Raw genomic sequence first — 20,033 nt, forward strand, 5'->3', positions numbered from 1 at the left:
AATAAACAAACTTTCTAGACAATTCACCAAAACAGGAGGACAAAGCCTAGCAAAGCAGTTACTCGTTTCCAATCCAGTACTCGGGTTGTTCTGGAGAAGTCGAGTCCAACCGATCACGTGTCCCCTTCTGGTTCCCATTTTCAAAGCTGCAGAACTCTGTAAAATCTTTGCTAAATTTAGAGTTTATCGTATTACTTGAGTTCCACAACATCCAAACACAACTACATCACTACCAACGTAATTAAAGGGATTAATACGTTATGGTAACATGACTTGCACTAGAGTAGGAAATTATTCTTGAAAGAAATTCAACAATTATCTTTTTCTTGGTACATTGTAATCTCCATATTCTGCTTCATATCCTGTCTGCCTGTACCCATCTGTTACCTCTTGCTCTGTACCTAGATCACAAACTGTTTCAGGCAGCAAAACATGTATTTTGTGTAATGCACCTAGTTCCATGTGCTTTCACAGGGCTACAGTAAGGTAAACATTAAACAATAACACACTTAAAAATTAGCTCACAAATTTGTATCTAAAAACATCCAGGGTAGCTTATTTCAAAATGAACACTGATAAAAATATGCCCAAACTGTTCCTCTGAATGCATCATATTTTGTGTTTTATTACACTGTTTTTTAAAATGAATGTACAAAAGGTCAATGAATGTAGACAAATAATTTATTTTTGTTTTATTTATTCATTATTTTATGTACACTTGGTATTTTGCAACACAGTCAAAGGGAAACAAATTAAGTGCAAAGCAAAATAAATATTATAGGTTGAATACATTTTACCACATTTCTGTCATCTCTGAATGAGCAGACACTGACAACTCAGTGAGGACATGAACTTCAACTCCTTTATACTGGCAGTAACAGAATAAAACTGTACAACAGTACTGTGGCATTTAAAATGATCCAATGTGTCAGAATAAAACAGGCTTAATTTACTAAATAGAAATAATTGGAGTGTAAATATGTAATCAACTTTAAGATAGAAAGAAACTACCTTTAAGTTAGCAATATAAGGCATTGCATGATTTCTCCATAATAAATTAAATAATATATAAACATAGGGCTAACATCTCTGTTTTACGGGTGTTCAAGTAATACCCTTATTACCTTATACCACAAATACACATCAAGTGATACGAGTCAAAGGTATTCAAACGAAGAGGAAAGAAGTATCTGTGCCTGAGCTGTGTCTGCATACGCACAGAGACCTTTGGGTTTACACCAAGAGAGAAGATGCAGTAGTCAAATCTGAACAGAAGTAATACACTAAAAATGTATTGGTCAAGCAAAATACCGAGAGAGGAAAAAACTCCTAATTTTGAAATGTAATCAAGTACTTGCATAAGTATAAAAAAAAAAAATGCACATGCCTTAGAGGGGAATATTAAAAACAAATATACAGAAGATGCTAAGGTAAACACTGCTAGTATACTGAGGAGCACAAAACGAAAAATGGAGTTAATACTGAATGCATACGACTTACTGAATGACAGCACAAAGAACAGATCTGGGATCTAAGATTGCACATAGAGGCACAGCTCTTGGAATATTGACTCTGTTTAGGACTGCAGCGGTGCAATGTAGTGGATGTTAGCTTCATGGGCCCACGGAGCTTAAACCAGGCAACGGTCCTGAAAAACACATCCACGAACTGCTGCCCCCACCTCCCACTTTTGGCTTTACTAACCACTGCCTTCACCATGCTTTAAATACGCTCTTATTAGCCTTTCTAATCTAAACCTTCCAATGTCTGTTGCTCAAAGGACCTTAGTTAGGAAATTTATCGAGGCCAGTTAGGACCTGCACGTTCCCATATGTTCACAGTACCAGTTTATATTTTAGGGCTTGCATCACCATGATGAGGTGACAGTTTGGACGTCTTTGGGACACAGTACTGAGGTGAAAGGAGCCTTGGAACACAATCAAGAGTGGCTATCCTTGTTTATGCTAATTTGAATTAAAACATTTGCACAACCTGTATGTTCCCACCTGCTGCTTGTTATTCTTTTCACTGAAGTTAAATGCCCTCTTTCTTCTGCTGGCTTTAATACCCAACTTGGGAGGGTAAAAAAACCCCAAACCCAAACAACCTTTAAGCATTCGACTACTAGAAAACAAAAGGTTTCCTAGTTTTAGCCAAGATATTTTGTAGGGAGCAATCAGATACAGTTCAACCAACAGAGCAAAGAAAGCGGTGGCCTGCGGTGGAAGCAGAAGCAGCCGGGGGCTAAGAGGGAGCACCAAGGGGTAAGCAACCTCTTACTCTGAATCCACACGGGATAGCTAGGGTAGCACGTGTAGTTCAGCAACCTAGTTTCCAGCAGAAGTTTTATGTGGTCTGTATGGACCTCCGCGTCTCCAAGGGTCAATTCAAGACCTCAATTTAAGATTGATCTCCTGATCTGAATTACCCTGTGGAAGAGCCTATCTACCCAGAGGGAAGGGACCCTAGGAGACCAGTTTCCTAACTTTAGTACCTACCCTAGATATTTAAAATTAGATGATACAAATATCCTCCAGCTATAGAAAATGTGCTTAGAGGCAATTATCCCTTTTGTCCTTCTCAACTTGTTATTAAAAAAAGGCATAACTTGCTTCTGGTGCTTACTGGCATAGCATGCATAGCAGAGCTATTTACAGATAGTGTCCGGAACTGTTCCCTCTACTGCTGCTCTTCCATCTTCTATATAAATTAGTCCCTTTAAAAGGTAACACTGTAGGAGTTCATTGTAACATTACTCAAACTCCTATTGTTGCGGCAGAAAACGGAGCATACTATTCAATCATAAATACAGTACAAGTATTTTGTTGCTGGTATTTGGGAGGAGGCAGGGAGAGACCTATGATTTTTAAATGAGTCCAGGTGCTGGGTTCAGGTATTTAAATTTGAACGCCTGGCGATGCCATTCCTTCTCATCCGCACATAGGAATAAATGTGAGCTGGAAGTTTCCCCAGGCAGTTCAGGCACCTCGCTTGCAGAGACGAGGCCGGTCTCAGCACAGCCCAGCCCCAGTGCTCAGGAGAGGAATGCAAAACGCCGCAAGATGCTCCAGAGCTGCAGTGGCTCTGTGCTCACTAGGAAGAACCAGAATGAGACCATCACATCCATTCCACTAAGATGGCTCAAGGGACAGCTGGTAATTAGGACTTGTCTGTATGTGAAAGTTAAATCAGAAAGTGCAAGGTCCCCCCGCGAACACAGCAATTCCTAGTTATTTTAGTTCACTAACTATTCCAAAATAACTCCAAGCATAGACTAGCCATTAATTTTCAAATCACAACCAAACCAGCTATTTTTAATTTGTCTCTATTAGTTTCAGAACAGTGTATATGTGCAGAAATCTGTGGCACTGCCCTGAAGAAAATAAATCTAAAGAGACCAATGTCTAATAGAGAGAACCCATCTCCTGACGGTGAGCAGAGGACTGTACTACCCAGCAGCCCCTGAGAAGGGTACAACAGTAAATAAATACAAACCAGATGAGAATTCACCACAATTATACAGAGGATCTCCCTAAAACGCTCAGACAGTTCAGTGTTTCATAAACCTTGCCCTCTTTTTCACCTGAATTCAAATTTTCATGTTTTGACACTATAAGCTGTTAACAGCTATACTCAGTTTCCAAGAGAGTAAGCAGAAACAACTGGCACCTAAACCATGGTAATCCCAATTTATTATAAGATCTTTGTAAACAAATACTAAAAATATGCAAACTAAGCACTTCCTAATGTATTATAGACAACTCACTTTCTAAACAGAAACTATTGTTTCAGTACCCAAGAACAGGGATATTTATCTTAGTCCTTGGTCTAACTTTAACACTTCAGAATGACAATACTCCTGTAAACCAATCATGTGTGTTGTACATTACAGAACTGTATGTCAAAAACATTACCAAAATTTTATTTTAATAAGTTACATTCAGATTTTCCTACTAACCTAAACCAAGAAAAATGTTACTTCTCAAAATAAAAAAAAAGAAAAAAAGCAAATGAACGGTTGTGACTGTTCTCAACATGCAGGTTTCTTCAGATAGGTACTATTTCTTTTTCCCCTCCCTACCACCTTCAGCAATCAGTAGACTGAAGCAAACAGAACAGCCAAAGGGCAATCTCAGATCACAGAACCACGGCATGGCTGAGGGCAGCAGGGACCTCTGGAGCTCATCTGGTCCAAGCCCCGGCTCAAGCAGGACCACCCAGAGCTGGTTGCCCAGGACCATGTCCAGACAGCTTTTGAGTATCCCCAAGGTGGGAGACTCCACCACCTCTCTGGGCAACCTGTGCCAGTGCTTGGTCACCCTTCCCATAACATGTGTCAACTTGTGTTGAGATGGAGTCTCCCATGTTTCAGCGTGTGGCCACTGCCTCTTGTCCTGTCTGTGTGCATCACTGAGAATCTGGCTCCCATCTTCTTCATTCCACCCCCTCCATCAGGTATTCCTATGTGCTGCCAAGATTTCCCCTGAGCCTTCTCTTCTCCAGAGCCTTCTCTTTACCATTTCTACCCCAAAACTGCAGTTTATTTGTCCTCAAAAAAGAACCAATTGCAAAAATCCTAAGCGGTTAAGTCTTATGCGCATCTGTGTGTGCATGCACAAAATAATTTCAGAGTTTAACAAAAATGCAGCTGGGCAGCGGTAGGTGAAGAAAAAATATTTTTATGTAGTTCATAAGAATGAGACACCAGGAATTACTGCACAAGCATGTATATGAAAGGTCAATATTAAGAGCATCTAAATGCTAAATCTTGACTGAGAAGTATGAGCATGTGAAATTACATGGGAAACTAAATTTTTGGGAAAGATAACAGCTGGTCTAGAACAATGCACTTACTTATGTCTAGAAATAGCTCTGGCCACCCTTTCATGAGCTTCCAGATAAATCTGGATAAGTCCCCTTTGTTTCTGTTCTCAACTTTCTTGACATTTGCATTTCTTCAGTACCCAAGGAAAAAGAGAGAGCTTTCAAATAGTTGAGGGTTTTTTTTATTTGTTTGTTTTTAGAAAAGGGGAACAAAACATGCAAGAGAAAAATCTTAATTCCTCACAAAGGATCCCCTTCAATTTAGGATCTCTGTTCTGTGCCTTTCATCATTCCTAAATGAAAACAAGACAGGGAGAAACCAGACCTACATAACTCCAACTAAAATAACAGTACTTAAGTCCATTAGCTAAAAAGGAAAATCTCACCACTGCTTGCTATCACTGAGGCTGAATCTTCTTAAAAAGAGCCACCTCTTGCCAAGGCCCTTCTTTGAAGATCGTGAGGATCTGTAACGCACAGGACTCATGCCTCAGCCCTTGCTAATGTTAATTATCACAACCTGTCCCATGCCTGGTAATATTTACTAAAGAGCCCTTCTTGGATTTCATTATCAAGTCAGATATCTAAAATCACAGAAATCGTCATCTCAGTGAAGGACAAATGACTTCACTTGGGAAAAATGTTGACTGTGTCCACCACAGCATATACAGATGCATTAAACCAGGAATTCCTAGCCTAGTAATTTCAAAAGCTACAATTTACGGAATCATTGCAAAAGAGTAATAATGAACATGTAAATCAATATATAAAGTCACCCCCATACTCCATATAATAAAATGCTACATTTTATCTTGTTTTTGTAAATTTAGTAGTTCTGCAGATGTGACATGGGAAACGTATCCCATAAGATGCAATAAGCACACACAGTAAGAACCAGGACTAAACACACAATTTTTGCAAGTGCACAGTGGGTAACATTTCTGATGACAGGAGAGCAGTTAAACTAGTCATAGTCTTAATTATAGCAACATGAAAGATTATCAAAATAGCTGCAATACATTAATTACATTTGCCCGCTAATTTCATGCATTAACAGAACTATACATATAGCCAGTTAGGTACATCAGATTTCAGAACAGGGAAGGGGGATGCATTGCCCCCCTGCCCCCCCCCCCCCCCCCCCAAACTCACCAGACATACCACAGGCATTGGCAACGACTCAGGGGCAGAAGTAGATCCTGGCATTTAAAACACTGACTTTTCAAGTTGTCAGCATCTCTTTAATTTGCTTCTTTCTAGATAGATTTTGGAGGGTTTTGAGGTTTGGGGATGGACCTTGTTCCGGTCTTGTTTTTTTGCTATTCCAAGACAGGTAGTACAGCACTGGATGGAATTAATCTCAGTTTAGTATTCTAAAGCCAAGTATCTAACCTGAGCTAAATCACAGCTTCCACAGTCTCCAGAGAGGCTCTCCAGAACATGATTCATTCTACTTTCCTTAAATATCTATCTTAGGAGGAGATTAATAGCTCTCTAGAGGTGCCCAGATTCCTCCCTTAAACTAGATGTCTAACTTTCAGAGAGCTAACATTCAGTGAGATGAATTCCACTCACTGTGTACCACAATTACTGGACATTTTGTATCTGGAAAAGTTGGCATGAAAGCTCCAAGGAAAGAATCAGGCAGTAAATACAAGGGTCTTCCTGGGGGTTTTTTTTGGTCTGAAATTTGGACCTCCAAGTACATGGGGATTATAAGGTCCAAACTCCTATGCAAAACTGTTCTTCCACATAAATCCTGCTCACTAATGTATTTAATCATGTGCATGATTTAAACAACAGAAACCCCATCCACTTCCATAGAGCTATCTAGCCAGACAGCTCAGAATTATGAATACAAGCAAGTACACTATTGAATTGAAGCCTTCGAGTTGGGAAGATGCTTTAAATGGTAAAATTATCATACTAATTTTTAAAATGACCAAAAGAATGATGTATCTACCTACACGCCATCCCACACCAATTTCATACAGATAGTACTGAAGCTCCCCTTTAGCTTAAGAACAGGAGCACTTCAGAGCAAGCCTCTTTTTTTTGGACACGTTAGCAATGATTTTTTAATATCTGTTGCCAAAGCACATCTTTTACAATGCTTAAGACAGACAGACAAGATCAAAGGATGAGATAAAAAAATGGAATATCCTTAAAAGCGGAATTTAGACAAGATGACTGAGGGACGGTCTAGTGTTGGAGATGACGACCCAATTCCAGAATAATTAAATTCCTCCAACTAAGGAACTGCCATCATTCATTTTGGATTAATGAAACTAGAGTAAGTTTCCCTCTATATGACTGCTTCACAAGGAGACAGTCCACAGTAGTTATCGGACTTTGCATTCACACTCTACCATACCCTGTAATACCTTTCACGTTTAGACAAACCAAAAGGCACTTTGGCAAAGCAACACAGGAAATCCAGCACATCTCCTGTCCAGGCTTTTCCTGCTGCACGGGTGGAGAGGAACTCAGTCTCCAGGTACAGTAAAGCAACAGTTGAAAACAGAACTGCTATGGAACATCTTCTGCTATTACATTCACCTCACAAAAGTAATTCCTACATGAAAAACTTTGAGATTTATACATATACGTATAAGTATGTACACACATACAAAAAATTTTCATAGATACACACAAACATATGTGTATATATAATTTATACATACATATGTATAAATAGATATACACACTTAAGTGTAAAATAGCAGAACTAAAAAGACAGTGATCTATTCTTGCTTCTTTGTGACGTATAAGGAAGGTCTAAAAAAGCATGTTGTTTTCTTTATCCTGGAAATATTAGACATGTCAAGTCTGCTCTATCCTCTCTTTGCTGGAAGACTTCTTGGACGTATAAAGCCATAGCTAAAAGAGCTTCTTACCCACTGATTGAAGGTTGAAGTCTACAACTATAGATGGAAGTCTTTCCCAATTATTTCTCAGCTATTTGAATTAATTATGTGTTAGCAATAGCTAAGTTTTAAATAGTCCAAATAAAAAGTAGACTTCCATTTATCTTTCAAGGGACAATAAAGAATTCCTGACAAAAACAATTTCAAACAGAAGGCACAGCATAAGAAAAAAAAAGTCCTTTACTATTAACAAAATGTCAATTTAAACCTCCTTTATACTATCTAAAAAGCAATAGAGAATGAAGTCCTTTACACAGACATGATTACAAAAACACTTATTTGATTCACGGATGCTGTGGAAGTGAAACTGTATTATTTACCAAGTTTACCAGTTTGAAGGCACAATGGCTATCACTTCATCCACATCCCATTCTATTTACAGAATCTGTAATCTGTATCTAAACAAACAAGAAGGATCTCTAAGAAAAAAAGGAGATAAACACAGATGCACCCTGAGAAGTGAAATTTCACAACAAAGACATTTGTTTTGAAATACTGTTCTTTGTAAACTCCCATTATCTGAACCTGTGTTCTCCTATAACTAGAACAATAATGTTTAATACTCAATTACAATGAAAAATATTACTTGTAGATAAAAAAGTCAGAAGTTCCCAGAAAAATAGATCAACCCAAACCTGATTGAAAGAAATGAGGTCTCACACAGAATCACACCAAAGCTGACATCTGTCAGTATGGAAAAAAAAAAAGTAAATCAATCTGAAGCTCTCTGACAATGTCCAGTTTTCTGGGGAAAGAAAAAAAAAAAAAAAGGAATGGCATAATCTAGTTGGAAATCCCATAGTGCCATCTGTGTGAAGGAAAAATCAAAAAGCCAACTCTGCATGCCCTTCTTTGGATCTGGAATTCCCAAAAGATTCTGTAAAATTTAAAAATCTGAAGAGAAAGGTCTTTCTATAAAATCAGATAAATGTTCTGTAGCTGTTTCATGACATGGTTTATAAAGTATTGGCACCAGCACAAAGAGTTCAAAGTGTTCATTCAGGAGTCACAGAGATCGTCAAATCTTTAATGATTCGTAGCAGTCCTCTAGTAGCGGTCGGTTATTTACTGCATAAACTGGTATTCTTTGCCAGTGATCTTCGGTGCAGTAATATACTTCGCCAGACAAAATATTTTTCTTCTTATTCCAGTATGTAATAAGTGCCATCAATACAAGAACAGTGGAACCAATATCAAATGACAGGCTATATTTCATGGTCCATATTCATCAACAATAGCTAAAAGGTAAAATTCTAAACTGAAGCTGTACATAACAACATACAAGAAAAAAAAAAGAGATAAAAACTTCATCCAAGGAAGTGCAAAAGGAACAAACCTCTAGAATTTGTCCATCAGTGTTAAAAAGAGTGCAATAGTACTTTGACCCATCACCTCTTGGAAAAACAAAAAAATCCCAAACCAAAACAAATACAATACTAAGGTTGGGTGATTATTAAATCACCAAATCATATTGCCCTTGTTTCAAACCTACTATATTTTCATTGCTGTTTTACTGAACAAAGATGTTTGGTTTTACACTTGACAGTAGAACTGATGCCAGTGTAAGGGACAGTTGCTAATGCATTACCCTAAGTTCTATTTTTTATGGTACTCTGCATGATAACCAGATGTATCACAAATCAAGTCTTGACCATGACAGAAATTTGAAAAGAAAATTGCTCTGGAGTTTTCTACACATTACCAGTTACAACACTAAGTACCTGACTCAAACTTTATATCCAATACCAAGAAGCAGATGCCAATTTTCTCTTTTGTTTCTGCTCTAAGTTCAGGTGAAAGGCTCTTGCATTTATCTGTTGTGTCACTTAGGCTGGACTGTAAAACATCACTACATCTATTTCAGGTGCAGGAAGGAAGAAAAAAAATGTATCAGGTAGAATTCATTGCCCAAAAAACCAAAGACGACAAAGTGTCTTTTCAATCCATTCTTATACAAGCTTAAACAGGTTTTCATAAAACTGATTATAGGCCAGATCATAAGATCTTATGTTGCAGGCCAAACTAGAATGCTACAGTATCTGTGTATGTATATACAAATAGATCTGTATACATCTATATATACACACACAAACACATATACATCAAGAGGAAGCACCCGTCTCTTACTGCTAAATATTGAACTTCTGCTTTTGCCTGGATATTAACACAGGTTATTGTGTGTAACACCCTATAAAGGGACATCTAAGAAGACATTATTAATTTTCTTCTCATTAAAGCCACACATACGGCTGGTATTTAAAAACATGCAGTGCCACCAATTAACACAGAGTAAAACAATTCTTAGGTACAATATCGACTCTTTAAGAAATGCATAATATATTTAAACGTATTTTACCCATTTGTGTAGATAATGAATACTTTCCACTATTTCATAGGGGATTTATATTCTTCTCAAAAACAGTCAGCACAAATTCACAGGAAACAACTCTGTCAAACAAATTCCACAGCAGCATATGTAGGGAGTCACTGGGTGAAACTCTTTTTTATGAACACATTAGGGAAGTTGGCATTCAGTTCTAGGACAACTCTATTATCAATCTGTGAACAGAAGGACACATCGAGTAAAGAAAGATCTTTACAAGACTCCAGCAATTTTCTTAAAGATGCAGGGCTTACCATCCTCGTCCCTGTTCAAAAAAAGAAAAAAGAAACGAAACAAATTGTAAAGTTACTGAGAATATGATAGCTTTTTTTTAAAGCTGCTAATACTGTGTCATGAAAAAATGCTGCTACAACACAATTTTTATTTAGATTATTTCAATTAGATTTCAAATGAAAAGCTTCTCAGAGACAGTGCAAAAGTTTCATCTCTAAGAAGCTTATTCTATTTTCTTAACAGCTTAAGTAACTCCATCATTTTCTACTGGGGGGCAACTTTACCACTTCAGGGGAATCTCTAACTACAGAAGCCAAGCACCCAAAGCCACAAGACCTCCCAGTGACCAGATGGCAGCAAGCGACACAGCACGCGACACTCACGCTCTCGTGACTCTTCTGCTGACTGCACTGACCAGCACAGCACACCAACTATTGTGGGCTACTCCAATTCCAAACACATCAGCGGGGCTTCTAGGACTCTAAAGCGAGTGGGTATTACGCACACGCAGGGGCAGTCGTTCAAGAGACGAGGAATCAGACCTATGTATGCGCTAACCGTAACAGAAAACACACTGTTTACCCCTGCTGAAAACGTGACCACAGTGACTGAACTCCCAAGCATCACACAGCGTCAGATCAAGCATGGGATTCAGTCAGAAATCAGATAAATAGGTGTTTATAAGCACGCGTCCACACACCCACTATAGGTGATGGAAATCTAGTCAGTACAGTCAACGGTGCACAGCACATGATTCAGCTGACCGGGCACTGGGGTATAATTCAGTTGCCCGAAGCGCCTAGAGCCCCCTGGGGTTCCTTACACCGTGTAGGACATCCACACGGAGCTGGCGGACAAGACACTGGACCCCGAGGAGGAGAGCCATGTCTTACTGGAACGGCTGGAAGCCAGGCAGGTTACTCTGGGCAAGTGAACCAAGCCTGGATGTCTGCAGTGGGCTAAATGGCTCATCAGGCTCTCCCGGCTCTAAAAGGAGTTTGTACATCCAACATGACATCCAACACCTGCTGGTAGACACATCAACTTATACAGCTCCGTCTTGAGCTGAACTGCACCCCAAAAAGCCATCTAGTCCAGGAACTTGTCTATGGCCATGGCCAATAATGCCACAAACAAAAAAAAAAAAAAAAAAAAAAGCAAGAGCAGATCTTTAAAGCAGTCTTTCACTGGTGGATCTTCATCTGCCAAAAATTATCAGTTTAAAGATTTCTGAAGCTACCTTTCATGAGTGCTACTACTTGTCTGAACTTCTTTACCCCCTTCACATGAGCTATACGGTTCAACTATATGTTAAAAAAAGAAGAATAAAAGCCAGCCTTAAACCCCCACTGCCTATTAATTGCAACAGCTAAGGTGCAATGAATAATAAAGAAGCAGCGAGAGTTCATTCCCAGTGCACTATTTCCACATCATTCATAGTCCTATGGACTTCTCTTCTGTTCCCTCAAGGCTGTCTGTTTTCCAGACTCTTTTGCATCTCAGATGACCCCTGTTGTCTTGTTTCTGCACTAGTTTAGTACATTTGAAATTAGATGACCAGAACTATACAGTGCACTGAGCACAAAGTAACTGTATAATGAAGTCTTATATTGTTTTCTCCATTTCTTTCCTAAGAAATCCTAACCTTCTCTTTGCCCGCTAAAATGATGCTGAGCAATGAGCTGACGTTTTCCAAAAAGTGTCCACAGGATCTCCTTCCTACAAAACAGTAGCTAATATAAAGTGTCCTTCCCCCCACCCCCCATATGCCTAGTTAATGTTATTTTGCCTCATACGATTACTTTGCACTTGATGCAACAGTTTTCCTCCTGCTTTATCATCCGTTTATTAAGTATTGTAAGATCATTCTGCAATTTTTCAGTGTTAAGTTCTTCACCTTAAGGTTTTTGTACCCCTAATACCTGTGTATTACCCTCCGGTACAGCATTATTCACCCCTTTGCCTGGATTACTTATAAGCAGATCAGTACAGATCCTTGGTGACCACAGTCGTGACGTAACTTCATTGTGAAAAGAGATGATAGGTTCTTGTCCTCTGCTGTCTTTGAAACACTCATAATCCAGGAGAAGACAGCTAAGTTACAAACACAGAACAACCCTGGCTAAAGCTTTTGAAAATCCAATCCCCTGTGGACTGGATCAGTGCTCACCTTCACCAAGAACTCCAAGGAATTCTAAAAGACTGGAGAGGCATAACTATACTATCCTCACAGGGATGCAGCTCTCCTTCAAAATACTGCAACAGCTTTCACGTCCACTGACTGACCTTCTTATGGTTGCAACTGGTTTACACAGAGCGAAAGACGATCTTACTGTTTTGTAGCCTCTAACCTGCAACCTCCGCAGAAGATTGTGCCATGTTTGTAACCCTTCATTCCTCTAGTGCTGAGGCTGATTTAAGTGACGGATCACATGACAGAAATAGGATTTCCACAGCCCTGTATTTGAGCTCATTTAGAACCGCTGCATAAATACCATTTAGTCCTAACAATTTATTATTGTTCAATGTATTGATTTCTTCAAAAGCTTTCTGTATTGGCATTCCAATTTAAGGCAGTTTTCCAGGCTAATCTCCTGGAAAGAATGGCTCTGATGTAGCAGCCTACTTGATCCCCCTTGCCATGAACTAACACCATCACTAATGGACAGACAACAGTTCTGCAATGGCCTTCTTGTATCCGAGGGATCCTTCACATCTGGAATAGCCACCAACCTCAGTAACTCTCCTGTAAACTTCTAACATATCTGAAACACAGTTCTAGCGTTTAGCTTTAGTCAACGGTTCCTTAATATCTCATACTGCCTTACTGTGATTTTGTTTCACTTTCTAGAGTTCATCTTCCTATTTTCCTTCTCTGAACAGGATTCATTTCCAGAAAGACGCCTCTGTTTTCAGCAGTCTCCTGTACTCTTCTGCATAAGCAAGGGGGTATCTAAGTGTGGTCTTTGCTTCTTCTATGGTAGGCTCTCAGATTAGTTGCTTTGGGGCATCATTAACATCACTCAAAAACAGTCTTTGCTATTATGCGCCCAAATTTTACCTCACCCACACGGAGCTAATCAAAGCTTGTCATTATTATTGTGATTGTTAACTCCCTTACCATTATATGATCACTGTCACCACAACAGACTGGTGCTTGATGTAACAGTCCCTATGGCCATACACAGAAATTCTGTAATACACTTTAGTTATTCACTTCACTTGACCATAAATTTTACCACAGTACCACTGTTCTAGAGTCAGGATCTGCTCTACCATTCCAACTGAAGCTCTAGGAGCAAAACATTATGCTACTCATCTTTCTTCTACCAAGCCTTAAAATTGCTACTGCATCAGTACCTTCATTTAAAACCAGTCTCATTTATGTATCACAGCTTTTACGCTTCAAGATCCAAATGTGTGTTTCTACAAAAATGCTAGATCTAGATGCCTAGCCACAGATTTTTGTGTAGGATGTTCTTCATTCCTTCCTACCTGAACTTTGACAGTTCTCCTACCATTTCATCTAAGACTAAGATTTTTAATGGATTTGTAACTAAGTAGAACATCCTAAATTGCATGTTTTACTGCACCTGTTTCTTTTTTCCTCCTCAGACTTAAAATTTCGTGTTAGGAAATACCTTTTTCTAAAAGCTAAAAAGGCCAGCAACCTGGCTGGGGTTTGGTTATTCACACCACAGGATATGCAAACGTCATCTGCAGTCTTTCTTTTATTTATACTATGTACAATTAATGATGCATCTTTCTTAAAAGCACATCCAAAAGCACTTCAGAAGTGTAATACAGCATATTTTCCTTTGCTTTTGAAAGACTGACAATGTATCCTGCTAGTTACCTATATAGCGCATTTTTCTAGAGTTTGGAGGCTTTGGGACCTTTGTTATTTACTACAACTTTTCCTACATGGAGTAATAGGCCATTTCTCAGAATAAATACATAACCAGTATATTAAAATCTGCTATTTAATTTTGTTGTTCAGTTTATTTTCTGTAAAAATTCTCTTTGTAAAAGGCACTTTTGAGTAACGTTTTCTTTGCTAGAACACTTATGTTTATTAGCTGTAAATGATTTCATTTATACCTATCTTGTATCCAAGTCTTCAAATTCTAGAGCTGTTCAGGAGGCCTGTGTACCATGGCTATAAAAATTGCGAGAGCTCTAGTTTCTAGGGCAAGGGATACTACTACACACCAAATAAAACTTACCAGTAGAGACCATGAAAATAACTAGCACTATTCCCTCAAACATTTACTTTTCTTTTCCTCCCCTAGACCAGCCAGATTAGCCTTTTATTCTTTACATTTTTCACATTCTTTACATTAGTCTTTATATTTTATTCAATCTACACACAACTCAAATTCAAAATTTTAACATGCTACCCATTTTCATGTTTGAATTGACTAACTACGTGTTGATGCTCTCAAGATAAAGCTGCAAATTTTGACAGCTGGCAAGGGGGCAGCTGGGTTTTCTGTTGCTCAGGAAGGTGTGGGAGGTGTTGGTATGTAGATAGGAATACATGAATTTTGTGGTAACAAGGGTGTCTACTTTTCACTACTCTTTCTGTGCAGGACAGAAGCACTTGGGACTTTAGGGGAGTGAGGTTAAGAAGACTTATTCTTCATCCTGGACAGCAGCTGGTAGCCCCAGAGCAACAGAACTAAGCAGCTGATATGATGTACAAGAAAAGCTTTTGGCACTGCCACGTCAGGTTGTCGTCTACTTGTCACATTGCTCAATGCTGATCGCAGTTTGAAGACTAGATTTTAACTACAGGTCTAGAGGTGTCCACTTAACTTTTGATAGCACTGGATTAGGTACTCCATCACTACAAAACTGTCAGATGATCACAGCTGGATCATGCTACTGCAGGGTGGAAACCTGCCACGTCAGTCAGTGGAAAAGATGTGGGCAGAGAAGAAAATGGTACTTGTAAGCAGGCAGCTCAGTATGGAATGGGTAAAAGAAAGCTCTGAACTCATGTTCTCAGTGACATGCTTACAACATGCTTCCTCTTCAAAATTGTATTATAAAACACAATGTAGATCCAACCCATGATTTACTGATTTTTTTAAACAGAAATTTACTTTCTGAAGTACATTTTACACACCACGAACACAGCCACTCATCATACAATGCTTTACATGTGCCAGTAAGTTTATGGAGCCCTTGAAAACTGGCAATTTTCATCTTCTACAGAGTCCTCTGATTCTGCAACAAGGAAACTGCCGAACGACAACGGAGAGGCTACGTAAAGGACAGATGGGTAGCAAGCTGCAGGACCTACTACCTGAAAACAGCATCCAGGGTATATAGAACATTCATTTTGTAATACTTAAACAACACACAGCTCAACAAGATTTCTTTCAGAGGCTTAGATTCCTCCAGTCCTGATGCTATTGTGATGATAAATAATCTATAACTGAAAGAAGAATTTCTCCCTGACAAGTTTGTAAGTTCTAACAACTGCAGAGAGAAACCAGCATAGTATTGTCAATGCTGATGACTACTTAGGTAAGTGCCTGTATACAGCAAAAAACCTCAAGCTTTTACACAGCTTTGTTGAAGCAAAAGAAGTTCCCTTACAGCATGCACTGCTAACCTAGCAGCAATATTTCTACACTCTTTACAATGCATGTACAAGCCAGACATTTCTGTACTTGGGAGATGACAAAGGATATAATGAGAGCACCTCTCGTTCATTCACATCACAGAGAAGACCCACTGTTCAAGGTTACTCCTGCAAAGCTGAGCACTGACCTCAGGCCTCTTAACAGCTTCAGACCTGTTGTCACACTTCTTCAGAAGGACAAAAACATATTAAGCATTTATGTAGCTTAGAGTAACAGGATGGCCCTACATCAGCTGCCAAAAGTTAGAGCACATACAGAGATTTATGACTTTGTTGGTACTCCTGCACTGTGAGACACTAGCTCTTTAGTTCAGACAACACAGACTTCTGCACTTACATGGGAACACCTGGCAACTCTACCTCCAGATGACCCGATGTTCTACTTGACAACTCTTTCTTTTAACCACAGACTAGAATGGTTCCCACAAAGAAATGAACACAGTTTCCTCCCTGTTGCCAAAAAAGCTGGGTAACTCCTTCACATATATCATGTTACCTTGTACTGACACGTTTACAGCAGAAGACAACCTTTTTTCCACCCTACTAAGTATTCCTCTGAAGGAAGAAAGTGAGGTCTGGAAGGTGGATATTAAGGTTTTTGGTAGCATCTTGCAAGTAATTCAACTGGATATCCCCTGGAGAACATTTATCTGAACGTGCAGTCTCACTGGGAAAGGCTGACTCCAAATCCACTTGGCTCAGGAACACTGGTAAGCACCCAGGGAACAGAACAAATTCTTTTTCCACGTTCACATGTTATTTTTTTCACAAAAACATCAATAAGATGTCAAACTGAATTCAAACGCTAGAGAAGTATGGCAACAAACCTTCGCTGCCGGCAGAGAGGCAGCAGAAGCAGCAGACTGTCCATAGGCTTAACGCAGCCAAACTATTCATGGGGAGCCTCTGGTGTAGTGAAAAGGTCAGACCGCTTTGTGGGCAGACACAATGCCATTGTAACAGAAATGCATGGAAGTGGGTGGTCAGAAGAACATACGTGTTTATGAAAGACCTCATTCACTGTGCTGTTTGGAAATTTTTCTTGTCTGAATAGGGAAATGCGCTCTTGATAATCTAGCTACAAAACAGATTCCCGTAAGGATACACAAAACGTTGCCTCCTGTGGACATACACATCAAGCCTCTACAATTTGTACTAGGTAGAGTCAAGTTCATTCTCCTTTCTCTTGTTGGTCAGAAGGCAACTTTCTCAGTCAGAGATGAGTAAAACCGTATTTCATTATAGAAGAGTGTGCTAGCTATACTGGAGTGACAATCTGAAGCTATGTGGTAAATCTTTTTGTAATGAGAAACGCTGATAGCCTTAAACTTGCTTGGAACATTATTTGAGTTGAGGGCTCTCAGTTCTTTCCAGTATCTCTCTCAAACTAAATGTAGTATTTTCATTAAAATTATTAAATATTAAAAATACACAGTATTCCCTTTCCTTTAGATCTTCCTTTTTCAACCAACCCTGTGAAAATAAGTCAGTAAAAGCATGAAGAAATTTCTTCCACATTGATGTCACAAATATCCCTGCTGTCCTACATTACTTTAAAAATAAAACCTCATATTCCACCATCAAAAGAATAAATTCAGTATCACGCAAAACTACATTTCTCAAAGTCCTTACTCAAGGGTCCAAAGTATATTTACTTTAGATTTCTAAAAATATTTTTAGCTATAGAAGCTGCAGAGGATTAGAAATTTAAGATTAGCTATGCTTTCTGCCCTTCATCACTTCTTTCCCAACTTACTAGAAAGTCCATTTTAAGTTTTGCTGTTAATTACCTTTTCCTCTTTAATGAGTCAAATTCACTTCCTGGTAAAAGTGACAAAGAAATTCAGTATTTCTTGGTGTATCTGTATTGTGCAAAAGCAGAAATCTGTTTATTGATCACAGACCTGCACTATACATATGCTTTGTCACACTTCACAGAAATAACAAGCAAAAGCAGAAAGAATAAGAAATTGGATCTTCCAACAGTCAAGAGGAAAATTTCAGTTAAAAAACTAATGGTCATGAAACTAAAATTATTGAAAAATCTTGCACTTAAATCTCAGTTTAAGCAATTCATACTAAGCAGTCAAATTACATGGTATAAATCCACTGGATTCTGAGTCAGAAACTCACTGCAGTGAGTAAAACTTCCCTCGTTTTTTTTCATATGCTAAACCATAATTTTAAGAAATATTTATTTAAAAATATGTCTAGAAGACAGTTTTGTCTTAAGGACTCCTTTTTAACTGCAAGGCTTTTGAGACACAGTAAGGTAAATAACAGTATTCCTCCATTTTCTTACCCAATATATCCAGTTGCCGTAAACGCGTACAGCTAGCCGCAAGCTCCTCAATGTCTGTGTCACACACAGACCTGTTGGCTGTAAGAAAGAGCTTTTGCAAGTTTGGGAGTTTACGTGCAAGGTTTGTGAAACAGCCCGTACTGCTCTGTAATGTAGGGCACCAGCCAAGATCAAGTTCTTCCAAAAGCTGGCAGCCTGAAGCCAATTCTGCTATTCCATTTTCAGTTATGTTTTTACATCTCCACAAATCCAGACTGCGAAGCTTTTTGCATTTTGCTCCCATCATGCTTGCTATAAGATCATAGTCTTCAATCTGCAAGGAAAGCAAACACTTTGTCATGTGTACCATCTTTCCAGACATACATAGGTGTTTCAAGATTTGCTTGCTAACACCCCTACGGATCCGTCTTAAGCGTTTGTCATTTCTAAAGAGCTCTGAAAACTATTCACTGTAGAGTACAGTGAGGTCTACTTTTACAGAAGACAAAAATAAAATAATTTTTCTATCAACCCCCAGACATAGGTACTTTTAAATTCACTTAATACTAAGGATCAGTGAAAATGCAGTGAAAAGTTTATTTTCTTTGAAAAGTCCTTCTTTTTTGCACAGTTGTTTTTCCTTTAAAAGATAAAACTGTTTTTATGACCACAAGCACTGCAACCATAAGCACGTGCAGACCGAAGACTGTCCTTATTTCCATTCTGGGTTGACTAGTTGCTGCATCTTCTTATGGTAGTCTTATCAGTTACCTTGGGCAAGCCAAAGGGACTGAAACAGGGTCCCACCACACAGGCAGAAGGAATGAAATCCACCATCAGAAACCACAGGAAGACAAGGACTGTTAGAAAAGCCTAGTCACACTGCCTTCCTCTTCCGTCCATGAGTCAAAGCAGGGAAGGCCGAGCCAATTCTGCTTTGTCCCTTCCTTCCTGACCTAGGAGGAAGGTCAGCTAAGTCTCCTGAGGGGTGACCCGGGGGGACAGCAGCAAGCCAGAATCCCTCGCCGCACAGCTCTGACGCGCACGTGCGGTACAGCTCAGACGAGTGCCCTGCAGGGACTGCTGCTGTCCCTGTACTCTCTTTCTTTAAACCAATGAGTGTGCCCAGCAAGTCCAGGACTCAGACAGCTTCTGCTGGAAATACTTCTCTCGTGGTTATTACTGTAGGGTCAGGCACAAGCATTAATCTGCCAGGCATGATGACCTGGTCTCAATAAAAATAAGTCAGTCTTGATTATTAGTTTTGGAAAGAAAAAGTGACTATGCATATAAAGAATGCCCCCAACTTTAGGAAAAGGCTGAAGAACTAGGAGAAAGCCTACAAGCTATGTTTTAGGCCTGCTAAACTAGTACATAACCCTTAAGTATATGACTAAGCTGCATTGGACCTTTCAAGAGAGTATAGTACAATATCAACCCAGCATTTAACAGGTCTTTGTGAAACATAAGCCCAGACTGAGTTCCAAAGCAAGTGTGCGCGCACCCCCCCCCACACACACGGTGTAAGCACTCACCATGACGCAGCTGCCCAGGCTGAGGTGCTGCAGCTCCGAGCAGAAGTTCAGAATACTGAGCAGGGCTGTTTGCTGCCACAGGGGAACACATCAGAAGAAAATATGGAAAGTGAAACAAAGAGAAGAGGTCAATTAGACATTAAAGGCTGTCACCGCATTTCCTGAAATACAGCTCAAAGCTCTGTTACAGACACCA

At 39.2% G+C, this 20,033-nt stretch overlaps 1 protein-coding gene across 7 annotated transcripts in view; it reads right to left on the reverse strand.

The window, feature by feature from the left end:
- Positions 1–667: 667 nt before the first annotated feature.
- FBXL4 (F-box and leucine rich repeat protein 4) overlaps positions 668–20,033 on the reverse strand; it is a 69,885-nt gene continuing 50,519 nt past the window's right edge. For 6 of the 7 annotated variants that reach the window (XM_075046651.1, XM_075046649.1, XM_075046652.1 and 3 more), the window contains exons 7-9: positions 19,838–19,909; positions 18,324–18,636; positions 668–10,399 (exon numbers count right to left, since the gene is read on the reverse strand). In XM_075046651.1, coding sequence (XP_074902752.1) covers positions 10,236–10,399; positions 18,324–18,636; positions 19,838–19,909 — 549 coding nt within the window. In that variant the 3' untranslated portion in view covers positions 668–10,235. Of the gene's footprint in view, positions 10,400–17,811; positions 17,884–18,323; positions 18,637–19,837; positions 19,910–20,033 lie in introns of all 7 variants that reach the window. The other variant, XM_075046655.1, reaches the window with a different exon arrangement.

Source organism: Buteo buteo, chromosome 15 (assembly GCF_964188355.1).
Source record: "Buteo buteo chromosome 15, bButBut1.hap1.1, whole genome shotgun sequence".
In the NCBI taxonomy this organism is placed as follows: Eukaryota; Metazoa; Chordata; class Aves; order Accipitriformes; family Accipitridae; genus Buteo; species Buteo buteo.